This window comes from Ascidiella aspersa, chromosome 5, assembly GCF_963924565.1.
Source record: "Ascidiella aspersa chromosome 5, kaAscAspe10.2, whole genome shotgun sequence".
Taxonomy (NCBI): Eukaryota; Metazoa; Chordata; class Ascidiacea; order Phlebobranchia; family Ascidiidae; genus Ascidiella; species Ascidiella aspersa.
This window is the reverse complement of record NC_139451.1, coordinates 30,543,611-30,561,238: the sequence shown is the minus strand read 5'-3', so window position 1 is coordinate 30,561,238 and position 17,628 is coordinate 30,543,611. Positions and strand designations below refer to the sequence as shown.

General features: G+C 35.4%; 1 protein-coding gene across 1 annotated transcript in view; it reads right to left on the bottom strand.

Moving 5' to 3' along the window:
• LOC146146314 (uncharacterized) overlaps window positions 1-17,628 on the bottom strand; it is a 50,113-nt gene that overhangs the window by 18,812 nt on the left and 13,673 nt on the right. Inside the window, exons 22-36 of the mRNA XM_083390716.1 lie at window positions 17,439-17,566; window positions 15,854-15,965; window positions 14,516-14,580; window positions 11,108-11,246; window positions 10,664-10,791; window positions 10,295-10,403; window positions 8,992-9,119; window positions 8,535-8,649; window positions 5,962-6,077; window positions 5,458-5,563; window positions 4,323-4,438; window positions 3,798-3,903; window positions 3,216-3,331; window positions 2,363-2,468; window positions 699-812 (exon numbers count right to left, since the gene is read on the bottom strand). Coding sequence (XP_083246842.1) covers window positions 699-812; window positions 2,363-2,468; window positions 3,216-3,331; window positions 3,798-3,903; window positions 4,323-4,438; window positions 5,458-5,563; window positions 5,962-6,077; window positions 8,535-8,649; window positions 8,992-9,119; window positions 10,295-10,403; window positions 10,664-10,791; window positions 11,108-11,246; window positions 14,516-14,580; window positions 15,854-15,965; window positions 17,439-17,566 — 1,704 coding nt within the window. The remainder of the gene's footprint in view (window positions 1-698; window positions 813-2,362; window positions 2,469-3,215; window positions 3,332-3,797; window positions 3,904-4,322; window positions 4,439-5,457; window positions 5,564-5,961; window positions 6,078-8,534; window positions 8,650-8,991; window positions 9,120-10,294; window positions 10,404-10,663; window positions 10,792-11,107; window positions 11,247-14,515; window positions 14,581-15,853; window positions 15,966-17,438; window positions 17,567-17,628) is intronic.

Genomic DNA, 17,628 nt, shown 5'->3' with positions numbered 1-17,628 from the left:
CATTTTTTTTCGAGAGACACAGGCCTTTCGCGTAAATGATCGTCAGCCGTTTTTTTTTAATTCGAAAAAGGTTTACCACATTTTACACGATTTGTGACGCATTCGAGTCCGCATTTTTTCTGAAAAGTTAACTTTGAGAACACAGGCCTTTCGGGTAAATGCTGGTCAGCCGTTTTTTTGACATTCGAAAACGGTTTACCACATTTTACACGATTTGTGACGCATTTTCATTGTATACGTGGCAATGCAATATCCTCTTTGCTAATGTTATTCGAGTCCGCATTTTTTCTGAAAAGTTAACTTTGAGAGACACAGGCCTTTCGAGTGAATGCTCGTCAACCGATATTGTAAAATTCGAGAATGGCTCACACTCGTTTAAAACGCTTTATGAAACTACCCCAATAAAACTGTTTTACACTTAGCGCTATTTCCAACATTTTTAAGCATTTTAAGTCTGTGTTCATGCCCCGGAAACAAAAATCCTGGATTCGTTTCTGCTATTCATGCATTTGGCACCAAATGGTGCTTTTTGAAAACGAAAATATATTAAACAAGATCATGTTCAATACAATCCTAAACCTCGATAATATCAGACTTTTTAGTTGAATGATGAACCGCTTTATTTGTTCGCGGAACAGATGACTTGATTACGATGATGCGAGATAATATGGAGCAGTTATATGATATTCAGATCAAACTCTTGTCCTTCTTTTCTTTGGTGGCTTCAAAGTAAGATTTCTCCTCACTGAGTTTATTCTGTGCTGGAACGAGACGTAAACTCTCAACCATTCGGTTCAATTTGTTTACTGCACCTTTAAATAAAACACAGCTTGATTTATAAAATTGATTTGGCTAAACGTAACATTAAAGACTATACAGAAGTAGGTATCATTATTACCGCCTGGAAATCTTTTTCTTCATGAAAATGTAAGGCTTTTGATATTCTTACTTCTAGATTTATTCGAAAAGTTTGAAACAATGCTGCATGGGCCTTAATATTCTCACTACATCTTACTACAACCTCCAGTCAACATGCTCCAATGAAAAAAACTGATTTGGCAAAATCTAAAAGAACATCAAAGACCATACAGAAGTAGGTATCATTTTGAACGTTTGGAATAAATCTTTATTCATGAAAATGTAAGGGCTTTGATATTCTTACTTCTTCGTACTACAACCTCCAACAATAATCTTAAGATTAATTCGAAAAGTTGGAAACAAAAACCTACTTTTGCATAGGCCTTGATATTCTTTCAGCTTCTTAGTAAAACCTCCAGCCAATGTGCTCTAATGATTTGGTAAACTAAGGGTTTTTTGCTTTCCAGCTTTGCGACAAAAAACGTTCTTATTTCTAAATCATTGGTTGGGATGCCCGATGTTTTTGATAATAAGTACATTTGTCCGAACCGATAGCAAATGACGTCATTGCTGTACTCAAACCAGCGCAATAGATGGAATATAAACATTCAAAGGTAATAGATTTACCTTCTTGGGTAGAAATCGCTGGGTTAGATCGCAAATCATGACTGAAATAACGATACCAATCTATAGCATCGGATTAGCGGTACAACCTGAACGATCCGATATTATCGGGCTACCACATTTGTGATAGTTCAGGGCTGCGACGACATTAGTCTTCAAGCGACACGCGACATTTAATTTTCAAGCGACACGCGACAATTTAATCATTAAGCGACACGCGACATTTAATCTTCAAGCGACACGCGACAAATTAATCTTTAAGCGACACGCGACAAATTAATCTTTAAGCGACACGCGACATTTAATCTTCAAGCGACACGCGACATTTAATTTTCAAGCGACACGCGACAATTTAATCATTAAGCGACACGCGAAATGTAATTTTCAAGCGACACGCGACAATTTAATCATTAAGCGACACGCGACATTTAATCTTCCAAGCGACACGCGACAAATTAATCTTTAAGCGACACGCGACATTTAATCTTCAAGCGACACGCGACAATTTAATCATTAAGCGACACGCGACATTTAATCTTACCAAAGAATTGAAAATAAACTTCCTGACGTTAAAGCGAATTTTGACCCAATAACCTGAAAAATATTGTATTTCAAAGTTTCGATTCATCTATTTTGCTTGTTGATCATATTAATGACGTCATTTGCTATCGGTTCGGATCGCCATACGTTTTGTCAAAAATATCGTGTACGGTGTGGGAATAAATGTCAATTATCGAACATCCCTTGTAAGAATGTTAAATAAATCACCACTCTTTAGTATACTTCTTATAAACATGAATTAAAAAAGCACGTTTGGTGAATTATTATAGATTAATTTGTCCTACATTATGGTACATATATTGTAATATACGTTACAAACCAGTTTTTTTCAGCCAAGGTATTGACAACATTTTGGTGCAAAAACCTCCACCACTGCAAGTGTATCCTTGTGGGCAACAATGCTGTCTATCTTTGCAGCAAACAGCCTAAAACAACAATATTCCTGGTTAATTTAATCACATTTTTGAATGTGCAATGCTGCACAAAAAATGCCAACATACAGTAAGCAAGTTGCTGGCATAAGTTGTAATAATAACGCTATAGTGGTGAAACCCACAGTATAATGGTTTGGATAGTAATATTTTGGCGATGTGGTAATTGTTCACAAACTTACTCCTTGCAAAATTTAAGTCAACTTTCGTTATTATTTCAGTTGCTGCCACAAATTTAATACAAACAGTGGAAACAGTATTTCGAATCGTTGACGGTGTCTTTTGTTTATTTATGTTGTTTATAATGATAAATCGGTGCTATCTACATGTAAATTTTTTTTTTAATTTTATCAGTACTGGTAAATATTATACCAGGCTTGGACAACTAAACATATTTTACCTAGATTAGTTTTTATTAGATTACAATAGAGCATTTCAGTTTTCCCAAATTAGATTAGAATTCGGATTAAAATTATTTGTTTTGACTAAGAGACTAAAAATGCCGTTGCACAAAGTAGCACTTTTGGTAAAATCCGAATTAGATTAGAACTAGAATTAGGCGCATTGTGCTCTAATATATTGAATAAGAAAACTAGAATTATCTAGTTGTCCAAGTCTGGATCATACATGGTACATTTTATGTGTCTATTTTTTCAGGTGCAGTATGTTGATCTTACATGTGTCCTTTAATACTATTATTGCATCTAACCTATCAAACTAAAAGAATGAACAACTGCATACGTTGGGTACAGGGCAGCATCCGTATTGTCCAGAAGAAAGCTTACAGCAAGTGTTTCCATTTGGGCATTCTGAGGCTCCATCAGGACAGATTACACTTCCAATAGTCGCAATAGAAGCTAAAAATAAACAATTATTATCAGTCGAAATAAAGGTTTTGGGCTACAACAATCAAGGTAAAACATAATACAAAAAATAACTAAGAGCTAGAGCTAGCATATTAACGGAATAGAAAATGGGGGCAAATCACCACCGAAAAAAAACCAGCAATTACTGTTAAACACCTTTGTCTAAACCAGAGGTTATAACAAAATCGAAGTTCGAGCTGACCTAAAGCGAAAAACAGGCCTGGTTAATTCTGCCGACTCGCGTATATTGCACTAATAGAAATATAATACAGTTGTTGTTAGATGCAATTCAAGTCTAAACATTTCAATTTTGATCTAATGTGTAAATTTCTGCATTTTTTGACCAATTTAAAAATAATCGCCCTACTGATAACCCTTCTTTTTCATTTTACTTAGGAAACCATTTCGCTACGAAATTGTCCCTACGTTTTTGTATATTATGTAATAGGAAACAAACCAGTTTTTTTCAGCCACGGCATTGACAACATTTTGGTGCAAAAACCTCCACCACCGCAAGTGTATCCCTGTGGGCAACAATGCTGTCCATCTTTGCAGCAAACAGCCTATACAACAATAAAGTACTAACACAATTATATAATGTGCAAATTACAGAATTTATATAAAAAAAAAATCCTAAAGTATTATTTAAAGCTTAGAAAATTGACATATGTTTGGACAAATTTAGAATAGTTGATTAATTGAGTTATAATAAACACTTTTTTAAAAGAGAATATCCAGTAATCAGAATATAAGTACTGTCTGGGGATTCGTCTATAAAGACATAATTCCAATTGAATATAACACGAGTAACGTAATAAATTGGCAAACGTTTTGTTGCCAGAGATTCAATAATTACCAGTATCATAGTTGCTTACAAACGTTTAAATTACCGTTAAATTCATTCCTAAAGTATAAAAGGGAGTTTTGCGGTAGTAACGTTTTAAAACAAATATTAGCACTACAAAGGAACTAGACTACATACGTTGGGTACAGGGCAGCATCCGTACTGTCCAGAAGAAAGCTTACAGCAAGTGTTTCCATTTGGGCATTCTGAAGCTCCATCAGGACAGATTACACTTCCAACAGTAGCAATAGAAGCTAAAAATAAACAATTATTATCAGTGGAAAAAATGACAAACTATGTGGACTACAACAAGGTTTCTAGGGAAACACAAAATAAAACCCGCAAAGCAACTATATCTAAAGCACAATAATCTATAATACCAAAGCATTAGGACCAACGCCATAATCAAGCCATGTAGAGCGTAATAGACGCGACAGAATAAGATCTAAAATTGTCGGGAAAGTCCCAAATTCCTCTGAATAAGGCCTAAATTGTCCAATTAACGCAGAAACTGTAGGAAGTGGATATGGGACGCTCGGGGCCATCTGCATCCGCCGTTTTTGTATCTTACTGCATGTTTTTTATTGAAATTGATGAAATGCTAAATAAGACCAAGTTTTGAAAACACGCAGCAATAGCTTGGCATGTAGTAACCTTCTCTTATGCGCCATCAGACATTTTTTTGACTTTCAACATCGCATTGTTCAAGTGTTGGTTTGTGATGCTTTATTGACGACCGTTGGAACACAAATCAGTTTTTGTTTCAATTTTTTAATTAATGAATAAACAGTTTAGCTGGAACCAAGGTAAAACATATTACAAAAAATAACAAAGAGCTAGATGTAGCATATTAACGGAATAGGAAATGGGGTAATTGCAAATCACAACCCAAAAAAACACAGCAACACTTTTAAACAAAATCAGTTCCAGTTGGTATAATTTTGTCTAAATCAGTTCTAGCTGGTTTAATTTTGTCTAAATCAGTTCCACCTGGTTTAATATAAAAAACTAGGCCGGCGTGGTTAATTCTGCCGGCACGCGTATACCTTATATTGCTTCCATAAAGATATAATACAGTTGTTGCTAAATGCAATTCAAATCTAAGTATTTTAATTTTGATCTAACGAGTAAATTTGGACAAATTTCTGCATTTTTTGGCAATTCAAAAAATAATAAACCTACGGATAACCCTTATTTTTAGTTTTACTTATGAACCACTTCGCTGCGAAATTGTCCCTATAGGTTTTTGTATTTTATTTAATGGAAAACAAACCAGTTTTTTTCAGCCACGGTATAGACAACATTTTGGTGCAAAATCCTCCACCACCGCAAGTGTATCCATGTGGGCAACAATGCTGTCCATCTTTGCAGCAAACAGCCTATACAACAATAAAAAACTAACACAATTACATAATGTGCAAAATTTATAAACAAAAATGTCTTTAATATATTCAAATCTTAGCAAACTATCATATTGGATAAATTTAGAATAGTTGATTTTAAAAGATAAAATCCAGTAATCAGAAAATAAATACAGTCTGAGGACTCGTCTATATTCTATAAAGACAGAAGTACACTTAAATATATATAATATATGAGTAACGTGTTGACAAACATTTTAGGGGCAGAAATTTAGTAATTACCAGTATCATAGTCGTCGCTTAGAAACGTTTAAACTATCATTCATTTCTAAAGTATAAAAATTCGCAAGAGTTTTGCGGCAGTAACGTTTTAAATCAAATAGTCTACAGTAAGCACTACGAAATAGGCTACATACGTTGGGAACAGGGCAGCATCCCCATTGTCCAGAAGAAAGCTTACAACAAGTATTTCCATCTGGGCATTCTGAAGCTCCATCAGGACAAATTACATTTCCAATAGTCGCAATAGAAGCTAAAAATAAATAGTTTCCAGACAGCAGGCGGCGGCAACCTTATTCGAGTCTCGGGTCTAACCAAACTAACGCGCGTAAAAAAAGCGTTTGTTTGATTTAAATTGGCGAACTATTTAATTTACGTCTCACCTTGATTTAAGGAGACGTGAAGGTTAAAATAGTTAAAAAAAATTGGGCTTGATCTTGCGCCCAGTTTGAAAATGAGGTCGTGGTTCGGATGATTTTTACTAGCTGATGGATCCGGCCCGTGGACCGTAGGTTACCGACCCCTGGTCTAAAGCAATTTTATCTATCGCCAAACGTTATCGGCACTATCCAAAAAAAAACCCACTATGATCACTATCATAATTAAGAACGGAACAAACTGCACATTGACACTAAAAAGACCGGTCACTTTTTTATGTCTCTTTTCATATTAATACTTCCATTTTTTGGTATAGCCTTATTTTGTTAAAGCAGAAAATGCTTTTTGGAGGTTAGAACTAAAATGTAGGTTACTAAAAGTTTTAGTTAAAATATTGTACAAAATTTCAGGTAGAGATCATGAGTTACATTGTTGTAGCTTATTTAAATTCGTTAAATCGGTTTAAGTCGGCCAATTTAATACTTTTTAAGAGTTGCTTTGTTATGCAATGACGAAAAATCAGTTAATGGAAACTAATACTATTTAATAACGAATTGTGCGAAATTTGCAGCATTGTAAAGACTTTGACTGAAGGTCACTTTTTTAATGACTTGACTTGAGTGTACTTAAGTAACTATTTTTTTAATTGGCTTGACTTGACTCAAGTCTTTTGGTCGAAATTATCTGACTTGACTGAAGTCTTTCGAGCAAATGACTTGACTTGACTCAAGTCTTTTGAGCAATTGACTTGACTTGAGTAAAATTTTCTTTGAGTTATTGCTCATAACCGAACGAGTTTATCAGTTAACCTTTTATTTTTATGACAAGGACTTCGCTTAAAGTTGACTTTTTCTAATTATGACTTGAACGGGACTTGATGTGTTATTCATTCAAAATGACTTGACTTGAGTGGACTTAAGTAACTATTTTTTTTAATTGGCTCGACTTGAGTCAAGTCTTTTGGTCAAAATTATCTGACTTGACTGAAGTCTTTCGAGCAAATGACTTGACTTGACTTAAGTCTTTTGAGCAAATGACTTGACTTGAGTGGACTTAAATAACTATTTTTTTTTAATTGGCTCGACTTGAGTCAAGTCATTTGGTCAAAATTATCTGACTTGACTGAAGTCTTTCGAGCAAATGACTTGACTTGACTTAAGTCTTTTGAGCAAATGACTTGACTTGACTTAAGTCTTTTGAGCAAATGACTTGACTTGACTTAAGTCTTTTGAGCAAATGACTTGACTTGACTTAAGTCTTTTGAGCAAATGACCTGACTTGACTCAAGTCTTTTGAGCAAATGACTTGACTTGACTCAAGTCTTTTGAGCAAATGACTTGACTTGACTTAAGTCTTTTGAGCAAATGACTTGACTTGACTTAAGTCTTTTGAGCAAATGACTTGACTTGACTTAAGTCTTTTGAGCAAATGACTTGACTTGAGTCAAGTCTTTTGAGCAAATGACTTGACTTGACTCAAGTTTTTTGAGCAAATGACTTGACTTAAGTCTTTTGAGCAAATGACTTGACTTGACTCAAGTCTTTTGAGCAAATGACTTGACTTGACTCAAGTCTTTTGAGCAAATGACTTGACTTGACTTAAGTCTTTTGAGCAAATGACTTGACTTGACTCAAGTCTTTTGAGCAAATGACTTGACTTGACTTAAGTCTTTTGAGCAAATGACTTGACTTGACTCAAGTCTTTTGGTCAAAATTATCTGACTTGACTGAAGTCTTTCGAGCAAATGACTTGACTTAAGTCTTTTGAGCAAATGACTTGACTTGACTCAAGTCTTTTGAGCAAATGACTTGACTTGACTTAAACTATTTGGTCAAAATAATCCGAGGGTTAGAACAAGTTTTTTCATTAAGCATCTTTTTATAAATTGGCTTATTTATCTTAGTATTTGCACATAAAACATTTTGATTTCTTTACTTTACTTGCGTTTATGATATATTTTACCTGAGTTATTGCTCATAACCGAACGAGTTTATCAGTAAACCTTTTATTTTTATGACAAGGAAAGTTGACTTTCTCTAATTATGTCTTGACTGGGACTTGATGTGTTATTCATTCAAAATGGCATGACTTGGGATTTAAGTTCTCTAAAAAATAACTTGACTTGGAGTGGAGTTATTTTTACATGACTTGGGCAACCGATGACTTGTAATTGACTTTTATTCGAAAACACTTGAGTGGGTCAAGTCATTTTACAATGGCTTGTTTACAACACTGCAAATTTGTAACAACAGAACGCATTCACTTTAGTTTTTTCAATTCTCCGCCAACAGATTGAATTCTAATACACTACCAAAGTCTTAAAGCAACCAACCAGTTAATTGCAGCTGAGTTTGAGAAATAGACGACCATTTGCTACATGTTCCATTTTTCAGGTTGCAATAGTAATTGTTTGGACAACAATGTTCGCCATCGCTGCAGCACATCGCCTAACAATTAATAACAAAAAAAAAATTATTAAGCTTGATAATGAATTGCAATGCAAAAAATATTGAGTAGATCGACATAATCTTGACTATGACGTTTTATAAGTAATGTTTTGATTTCCTTCTAAGTCACATTAACTCAGTGGTTCTTAACCATGGTTCGATTGAACCTTTAGGGTTCTATGGAGCTGTTTCAAGGGTTCGGCAAAAACGTCCTCTGAAACATAAATGCTGTTATTTCATGCTAAATTCGAATCTTTTTTATGTGCCAAGGTGTCATGTAACGTTATAAAAATATATCAAACGTCTCAATAAAGATGATGTCGATCTAAAACAGCATCTTACATTAGGACGGGGACAGCAACCGTACACTCCACTAGAAAGCATACAGCAAGTTTCACCGTCCCTACATTGCGAGTGGTGATCAGGACAAAGAAGATTTTTTCCTCCATGCGGGGGTACAATACTGGCCGCTTCTAAAAACATTGTAAAGATGAAGTTTTATCGGGGATGAAACAAGTCTTCCTCTGCGCAAGAAAATGATAAATTACCGTAATACATTTTTTTAACCCAGTTTTCTTATTGCACTTCAGTATAGTGCGAAACATGATAAAGCCAATATTTTAAATCATTTTTTTTCTCGTTCATTCTATACCCAGGGGTGAAATTAGAATAGCTTTCTTACCGGAATGAAGGATTTTTTTGTTACCAGAAAGATGACGTCACACCGAGGCGTCACAAAAAAGTATTGTTAACAAATTTAGGCGACTGGTATCTTAGTCTAACTTTTACTTCAGGATATTGCGATAAAGCAAAGGAAATGCATTTAGGGCAATAATAGTTTTACCGCAATGCTTCAACGAACAGTCGCTGTTTACTTTTCACCATTGTAAGCATGTAGTTACAACAAAACAGCGCTATCGAAGTTTCAGGGCTTCAATATTTAGTGACGGGCATTGGGCGCGTCGACATAAAAAAATAAAAACATGTGAAACACAAATTTTCTCCCAAACTAGAATTGCGCGTATCACAAGCTAAATATTGCATAAATTTACGGCAAAATGTGACGTCATATTTCATTTCCTAAGAAACCTGCTATAATCGCACGAACAACTTAAGCTGTGGGCCTTATAGCGCGAAGCGCTAAAAATATTTGTTAAGGCAAAACTTTTAAATTGGATTTAGCAGGAAGCCACTTAATTAACTATGTTACACAGTATTTACTTTACAGAAACATGCTATACAAATACTGATTGACGTAACAAAGGTATGTCAAAACGTGACGTCCTAAAAGGACCAGTCATGAAAGTAAGTCGGGAGTGGTCCGAAACAGCATTCCAGGGAAAATAGGCATGCTTTTCACTAAGCATTGTCCCGATAATTGCTTATTTATACACGACGATCATTTTTTTCCTATTTGGCAAATGACATAGAACGAGCCCAGTTTTTGTAGGTTTATTTTAAACGTATCGCCATGACGTAACTTGGTGACATCATCTCTCAAAAATTACATGCTTTTCGGTACGACAATTGTTTTACTTTCGCCGTTGGGTAATTTCCACATTTTAACTCACTTTATTTGGTGCTTTTTGGTTAATACAAATCGGGAACAATTCAAAATGAAGAAAATCTTTTGGTTGGCACCAACCTGATTTTTCCATCCATGGCTCCGTTAGCATTCTAGAACATGTTCCCATAGTGACATCACAAGTGTATCCATTGGGACAACAATGTATATTGTCCGAGCAGCACACAGCCTACAGCAACAATAATACACATGGTTATAAAGTTGAAGTGTTGTATTGTCAGATAACTCACAAATCTGGTCGAAGGGTTCTTTGTTAAATAGGGTTCTTTACTGCGCAGTAACAATAAAACTCAAAGAAAATCCTTGGTAAAACCAACAGTAATCAGGGTTTTCAAACTTTGAGTTTTATTGTTATTATACGCGTCAGCGGAACAGTGATCGACAAGCAGAAATCTGCAGAAACGTAAAGCAATTTGAACAACTACCTACATTTGGCAGCGGGCAGCATCCATATTGACCAGAAGCTTGCATACAGCAAGTATTTCCATCCGGGCATTCAGATTGTCCACCGGGACACACAACACTCTTTAATCCATTTTCATTAAAAGAACTGGAAGCTTTGTAATAAAATTAAATGTAGAAAAAAGTTTGTAATATTTATAGAAAACTCACCAATCAGTCTGTAAAATACCAGAAGTTCGAATTCAAATAATGACCAAAAAAGTTAGAACTATCCAAAACAACTTTAATTAAAAACACAGAATACTGCATTTAAATGCATAAAGATAGCAATATTATGTTAAATGGTTGAAAATATCAAATGAAAATCAGAAAGAAAGTTAAAATAAAAAATACAAATTTGAAAAGGTATACACAAGCAGTTACCCTAAAATACAATACTTTAGTTAGTATATGTTTAGAATTTTCTCTCACCTTTTTCAATACCAGTTGACTGCGAAATAACAGCTGGTCGAATTCCGTTAATGGGACTCGGCAGTGCAATGCATAACAGCGCAAGTTGAAAAGTTAGCAAAAAATTCATTTTTGTCAGCTGTTTTTCATCAAAATAAAGCTTTAAGGTAAGTGATTCTCAAACAGTGTGGCTTCAGAGTTTTTTAAATGTGCCACGTAACTTGTTTTTATTCCGAAAAATATCTGCTTTGTAGTACAAATACGCATACAAGAAGCGTGGGAGATTTCAGTCGATACTATTCATTGTAAAGGCCATTTTTTACTACAGCTGTGCTGAGCTGAGCAAAGCGTAAATTGCATTTAACTTGTATTGTGGGAAACGTTTCACGTTTTGCTGAACTCATCCCCGTACAGCTAAAAGTTACGCTTTGGAGCGATTTTGCCCAGCTCAGTCCAGCGCAGCTGTAAACGGGCCTTAAAACTGATAACACTTAAGGACATTCATCTATTGCCTTGGCTTGTATTAAGGCCGATTATCAATTAATAAATTGTTGTTTTGTAAAAAGTACGCGGCGATTTTTTTTCTATTTTTGACTCTGCCACAGGCTTAAGAAGTTTAAGAACAAATGTGCTACAGCTATACACTTAATAGACACTAAAATGTAGTGCTGCAGCATACTAAAACAAGTTATGCTAGCAGTTTAACGGACTCATTATTACCAGAAGAGCGGTAATAGCCTCCATTTTTTTCTCAAAAAAGCCAGAGAGAACTCAAACACCAACAACAAACAAAACATTCGGTTTCCGGTACGTTTTCCAAAACGTTCATTTTCTCTGCTTTGCAACATCACGAAACTTGCTGGCAATTAATCAACTAAAGCTGACAGCCTGTTGGCATTTAACGCAAACTGACTGATTGGTGTGACTGCAGCAAATTGACAAAGCTGCCTTGCTTACAAAACAGCTTTTATTTATTACCTGACGAAGCACGGTTGTGCGAATACTTGTCAAGAATTTAATACAATTTTTCTTTATACAGTGCCACCTGATTCCTTTTTACATAACACTGAAACAGAAAATCATCTTTTGCTGTACAACACTAAAACAGCAACGTGCTTTACTAGGGCTGGTAACAACACGATTGACAAGAAAAAAACTCGCATGCGTTGCAGTCAGGAAATGACCTTTAGTTCCTTTTTACCATGTTGCAAAACCAGTTCGAACCGAATTTTCTGCTTAACTAGGACATTCAAGCCTTGGATAAAGCTAGATATAATGCTAAAAACGATAGCAATTATCCTTAAATGCGCGTTTTTTCTGGCTTGAGGTTGAAACAGCAACAGCTTTAAAACATCACGCAATGCTTGCTGACTGAGAAACGTTTTGCTTCGGGCTACAGTTCTCCCAAGAGGCTGCGTTTTTTTACTTTTGGCTTTTCTAAAGCTGATAAGCTCTTGAAATAATTAGCGCGTTCAGCACTCCTCGTTTTCCGTTTGAGTTGGAAAAAAGTCCTTTAAACAGGGTTAAAAAAGGCTTGATAGGCTATACAAGGTCGGTAAACCATAAGTTAGTATTGTAATGACTTATGTCACTGCTTTCAAATGACTTGACTTGACTTGACTTAAGTAGTTTAGAGAAAAACTTTGGGTTGAAATAAAGTGTTTTATTAAGCATTTTTTTATAAAATTTTGGTTATTTCTTCTAATTTTTGCACATAAAACAATTTGCGTGCTGTACGGTATATTGCGTTTTTGGTATTTTTTTTTAGTTGAGCTATCATTACTTTAGGACGGGAACGTGTAATTTTAATGACAAGGCCTTGACTTACTCTCAGTAAGAATGACTTGGACTTAAATTATTTTGCAAATGATTGGCTTTGACTAAAAACTCATTCTAAAATATTTTCACAACACTCTCATAAATTGCCAGTGTTGTATTGGTGTAAGTTAATACTGTTTTGTTAGCAAAATAATACATTAGCAGAAATAATTTAGGATGTAACTATTATTAGCCACGTCGTGGAATTGTTTCCGCAATTGTAAAATAATTGTTTCAAAAAAACTTTTGCGCAGAACCAGTGGTTGTAATCATTTTTGACTTTATCACTGTTTTCAAATGGCTTGAATTGACTTCAGTCCTTTGGACAAATGACTAGACTTGGACTTTTGTCAAATACCTTGGGTTAAAACTAAATGTTTAGTTAAATATTTTATTAAAAAGTTAGGCTTATTATCCTAATATTTGTACGTAAACAATGTTCATGCTGTATACAACGTTTTACATTTATGTCATTGACTTGACTTGTTGTTTTTGCAAGACTTGACAGGGACTTCGACTTACTTACAACACTGCGCAGAACCAATCTCAACAATTTTTTTTATATACACTGCATTTGGCGACCGAACCAAATCAAACGGCGACCCATGGGTTAAGCAACACATAGTTAAATTAAAACCACACGTTCTGAAAATCTGGTTTGAATTTTTGCACACCATCAAAAAACACAGAATTCCTAATGGATGGCTTAATTGGTGTCAATAACTGATTTTATGACAAGGACTTTAACGTGGAAGTTATTTTACAAATAACTTTGACTTTTTGTTTGCAAACGTAAAACATTAGAATAAATAATTCAGAATTAAATTATTATTGGCCTTGTCTTTAAATTGTTTCCGCAAACATCAAATTTTATTTTCAAAAAAATTTTGCGCAGAACCAATCACAATAAATCTAACCATATTTACTACTGCAGTTGGCGACTCAACCTAACCAAAGGGCCATCTAATTTTATGTCGCGAGCCATGGGTTGAGAAACACCGACTTAAATTAAAACCACACGTTCTGAAATCCTGGTTTGAATTTTTTGCACACCATCAAAAATACAAATTTTTAAAAGGGCAGTTTTATTGGTGTCAGGAACAGATTTTTTTGACAAGGACAATGTGGAATAATGTGGAAGTTTACAAATGACTTGACTTTTACTTTTTGTTTGCATACGTAAAACGTTAGCATAAATTATTCAGAATTGTATTATTATTATTGGCCATGTTCTCGGAATGTTTCCGCAACTATCAATTTATTATTTTCAAAAAACGCAGAACCAAAGACAATAACTTTAACCATATTTACTAGGCTCGACCTAATCAAAGGGCGACCTAATTTTATGTCACAAGCCATGGGTTGAGCAACACTGACTTAAATTAAAACCACACGTTCTAAAAACCTGGTTTGATTTTTCGCACACCATCAAAAAACACAGATTTCCTAATGGACGGTTTATTGGTGTCAGGAACTGATTACTTTAAACGCTTTCAACAGCGAAATGGTGAAGAAGAAATGCATAATTACGGCACAGTGATATAACGTTTAAAGCAAATTGTCGAACTTCTCTTCAACAGAATCAGTCTCTTCAAAGTATAGTTTTTCGACAATTTTTTCTTTTGTCGGATTAAGAAGTGAGGCTTCAACAGTTCGTTCAAGCCCACCAATGGCACCTTTGAAAACACAAAAAAAACGTATGTTAAGATTTCCGATAATATCGGACCGGAGCCGATACTAAGGGGCGGGTTAAGGCGGGGTCCAAAGGGGCAAAGAAAAACACAAAATATACCAACAATTTGAGACCAACCGACGTTATTTTTGAAGAAAATCTGTAAAGTTATAATCTAGAGCAGGGATTCTTAAGCTTCTTTCACCGGGGACCCCTAATTTTGCTTCGCCTTGACCACGATAGTCAAGTTTTTCAGAGCTGACGTCATAAATTGACGTCACATTACAAAAAGACTTCATAAATCTGTTGATTTCGGTCCAAAAAATGTGAAAGTGAAATGGAGTCTACATACAATCAGTGTAAAACAGTGTAAAGTTTTTTTTTTAAATTGATTACTTTTAAAATATACACTAATATTTCAATTAGGCCTTCATGGACCCCCTAAAACTATAGTTCAAGAACCCCCAAGGGGTCCATGGACCCCAGTTTAAGAACCCCTGAGTTCTGATCTAGAGATATCACCGCTGGTGTCTGGTCGTATTGTTGTTTAAATAAAATATCCATTACGTTTATTTTGAGACCATCAGAGCATAAGCTTGTGCCGTCAGTACGTGTTTGTTACTTCACAATATGAAGATACCAAGACAAGCTTTTTATTTAAGCCTAGTAAACATCTTAATTGAATCTGTTTGATAAGTGAATAAAGCGATGGTATTTCGTGTTAATTGTGGTTGGAACATTAAACAAAATTAAAATGACCTATATGCCTCTGACTACCATACAAGATACAACCCAAGGTCCATTGAAACCTTAAGCCGGCCCTGCCGATAGCGTATGCCTAATGGAAGTATCGGTACTCGCCCGACATTAGGCTGGTATCGGTGCCGATCCGATACCACGCAGATTTAGGCAATTCAGTCAGGTTTTGCGATCTAACGAAGCGAATTATCGATATAATTATCAACACTTGGCTTTCTAATGTTCTACTATGAGCTACGTAGATGAAGTAATAATAATAATATTTTATTATTTTTTTGGTAATATCGGAATAAAAGCCTGCTCCGACACTTCTAGGTTTTGATATTTTTTCCATATAATAAGATCAAAGCAAAACCATAAAGGTTGTAAAAAAGATCCAAAACAACTTTATTCAACAAAAGCAGAATATTTATATTTATTAACTAAGTAGTTTAAGAGTATCTTTATGGTAAAAAAATATTACAAATAAAGACCTATATAGTTTATTTCTATAAACTAAGAGTAAAATACAAACAAACCATAATTCCTCAGCAAGGGCGAAAGCGTCATTAATTTGGAGCAAGATCCAGCCCCAACATTACAAGTGTATCCTTGTGGACAACAATGCTGTCCATCATTGCAGCAAACAGCCTACAACAATAAAAAACCTTTAACGGAGGTAATTAAAGTGGGTAAAGGTTTGTCCTTGCTTCAACACTGCTAAGGATGTCCGATAATATCGGAATACGTACTCGTCCGATACTATAGTAGTATCGATACTCGTCCGATACTACAGTAGTATCGATACTCGTCCGATACTATAGTAGTATCGATACTCGTCCGATACTACAGTAGTATCGGTAGTCGTCCGATACTATACAGTAGTATCGATACTCGTCCGATACTATACAGTAGTATCGATACTCGTCCGATACTACAGTAGTATCGGTAGTCGTCCGATACTACAGTAGTATCGGTAGTCGTCCGATACTATACAGTAGTATCGATACTCGTCCGATACTATACAGTAGTATCGATACTCGTCCGATACTATAGTAGTATCGGTAGTCGTCCGATACTATACAGTAGTATCGATACTCGTCCGATACTATACAGTAGTATCGATACTCGTCCGATACTACAGTAGTATCGGTAGTCGTCCGATACTATACAGTAGTATCGATACTCGTCCGATACTTCAGTAGTAGTGATACTCGTCCGATACTACAGTAGTATCGATACTCGTCCGATACTACAGTAGTATCGATACTCGTCCGATACTTCAGTAGTATCGGTACTCGTCCGATACTACAGTAGTATCGGTAGTCGTCCGATACTATACAGTAGTATCGATACTCGTCCGATACTATACAGTAGTATCGATACTCGTCCGATACTACAGTAGTATCGGTAGTCGTCCGATACTATACAGTAGTATCGATACTCGTCCGATACTTCAGTAGTGATACTCGTCCGATACTACAGTAGTAGTGATACTCGTCCGATACTACAGTAGTATCGATACTCGTCCGATACTTCAGTAGTATCGGTACTCGTCCGATACTACAGTAGTATCGGTACTCGTCCGATACTACAGTAGTATCGGTACTCGTCCGATATCAAGGTTTCAAACGGCGTCAGAGCTAGAAATGTTTTGTGAATTTTTGTTAATGTTTAAAATGCAGCAAAATGCATTTGCAAACGGGTGTGGTAATAGTTAGAAATATTACTTACAGCAACATTTTTAGCAAATTACTAAATTCAATTACAGATACCCTGTTAAAAGCGGAATTTTTGCCTTAGTTTGCAGCCGAACGCGGTTATTTCTACTTTAAAAAGTAGCTTTATGAAAAATAGTAGGATTAACTGGAGGTATCTCCAAGTGAAAACACTTCATTTTTAACGAGAGTTATTTGACTCAACGAGTAAAGTCCAAGTTAAACCATTTGTCTAAAAGTCTAACGTCAAGCCAACTCCTTTTGGTCGAAAGACTTCGGTCAAGTCATGTCATATTACCTAAGCGCTTTAAGTCAAGCCATTTTGGTCTGAAGACTTCACTCAATCATTGACTTAAGTGAACTCGTTACAACATTGTTGATTAAAAACAATATACCAACATCTTACATTAGGTATTGGGCAGCATCCCCATTGTCCAGTAGTAAGCTTACAGCAAGTGCTTCCATCTGGGCATTGAGATGTTCCACCAGGACACACAACATTTCCTACTTCAGTTCCAACAACCAAACTGGAAGCTGAATAAAGAAAAATCATGAATTAGCAGAAAAGTTTTCTTATAGACAACCAAGTATCGATA